This window comes from Sinocyclocheilus grahami, unplaced genomic scaffold (assembly GCF_001515645.1).
Source record: "Sinocyclocheilus grahami isolate Dianchi unplaced genomic scaffold, SAMN03320097.WGS_v1.1 scaffold1855.1, whole genome shotgun sequence".
NCBI lineage: Eukaryota > Metazoa > Chordata > Actinopteri > Cypriniformes > Cyprinidae > Sinocyclocheilus > Sinocyclocheilus grahami.
In genome coordinates, this window is record NW_015507034.1 from 1,077 (window position 1) to 2,873 (window position 1,797).

General features: G+C 38.0%; 1 protein-coding gene across 1 annotated transcript in view; it reads left to right on the top strand.

Moving 5' to 3' along the window:
- The first annotated feature begins 1,315 nt into the window (after positions 1 to 1,315).
- LOC107573044 (interferon regulatory factor 7-like) overlaps positions 1,316 to 1,797 on the top strand; it is a 25,506-nt gene continuing 25,024 nt past the window's right edge. The window contains exon 1 of the mRNA XM_016259484.1: positions 1,316 to 1,412. Within this exon, the coding sequence (XP_016114970.1) occupies positions 1,396 to 1,412 (17 nt within the window). The 5' untranslated portion in view covers positions 1,316 to 1,395. The remainder of the gene's footprint in view (positions 1,413 to 1,797) is intronic.

Below are 1,797 nucleotides of genomic sequence, written 5' to 3' on the forward strand. Positions count from 1 at the left end.
AGATCTTTAACAGACATCTTGCAGACGTTTTCTCTGTGTCCGAGGACTGTGTAGCATGAAATATACTTAAAGGGATAGTTCACCACTAAATAAAAATTCATAATTTATTCACCATCATGTCATGCATCCAAACCCGTATGACCTTCAGTGGAAGACAAAAACTATATTTTTAAAAAAATCAATTTTTCTTCATACAGTTAATGCCAATGGGGTCCAAATGGCTTTGTGGTGAAATTGGGCCCAAACAGAATGAATATAAAATGTAATTGAAATTAGGTCTACTGTTATTATTTTACCAGTACAGTCAGTCTTAACTGACTAGGTTTAAAACATGCTTGAAAAAAAAAACGAACCATTGTAAAAAATGAGTCAAGGCCCAAGTCTGCAGGCGTTTAGGTAAAGTGTGGCCTGATTTAGAAACTCATGATTACACAGAAGAGGGTGGATGTAGTAACAAAAGGCATTCCAATGTAATCTGAGTGGTGTTAAGGTGCGGTCACATTAGCGAAATGTTAAATAAATAAATAAATACAATTTGCCTGCAAAAATAGTCGCAATGTATAAAGCACAGCTCACACAGAAGTCTTTTTAAAACCAAGAGATGAATGAACAGCTTGAACGAGCGAAATCTGCGTGGGGAAGTTTGTCTCGCCCACGCGAAACTGATAGGCCTGTCTGTCGGAATGACTGGATTTCGCCCGAGACATTTCGCCAAACAACTATGTGAACGCACCTTTATTGTAGTAATTATACAACATGCTGTAGGCTATGCAGTTCAAGGACCTTCCTCTTTATATAGTACAACGTACACAACAGCTGACGTACTTTTTATTACGATCACAATAAACCAGGCCTTGAGTCTCTTAAGATAACATTCAGGACGAATAACAAAAATGCTAGTTTGAATGTTAAATGGCTATATATAATGACATATGATTTTTTTTTAAATGTTTAAACTTTCTTATTGTTTTTTTTACATTCACATAACACCTCTATAGCAACACTAAAATGCAATAGGCTATGGCTTTTTAAACCGGGGCAATTTTAACAGTAAATATTATAACACGTTTTATATTTGCATATATTTGAAAATATCCAGTTATTCAGTGTCACATGATCCTTCAGAAATCCTTCTAATATGCTGATTTGCTCAAGAAAAGTATTTTAAGGCCAATAGATCACTAAATTGAAAGGTCTTGCATCAGCAGCCTTTGCCTTAAACCGGGTGTGATGATGCAAGAAGACGAATTAGTGGAACGTCGCTTTTATTTTCTGAACTCACTGAACACGCCTCCTTCTGCGTGACGCGTCTGACGCTTCCGTGTGTATAAAACAGCCGAGAAACACCCAGCCTGGAAACTACCAAGCAGTGGAACAGCTTAAACACCTGAGCTCATGGCAGCGATGCAGGGGTAAGATGATGACATTATTATCATGATTGTAAAATATAGGCTGTGTCTCAAAACCAAGACGCGTGGCCACAGGCCGCTGAGCGAAGCGCAAGAAGTAGAGCTTGAACCTGACGCGCCGCGATAAAAACGCGACGCGCAGGGTCGCGCTGTAAAACAAGCAACCAAAACGAAACAAAACGTAAACGTCCGTTTGCTGCATGTGTACATATTTAAAGAATGAAAGAAAAGTCTGTGTATTGAATATCAGCTGCGCTAATTCGGAAGTCGCTTATGCACAACTGTGCAGTCTATAGGTAGGCAGCAAGGTTTTGAGAAAATATGGTGGTGCAATTTAATGTTACATTAAAATGTATTTATGTAAAAAGCTTTCATTCTGTAAAAAAAT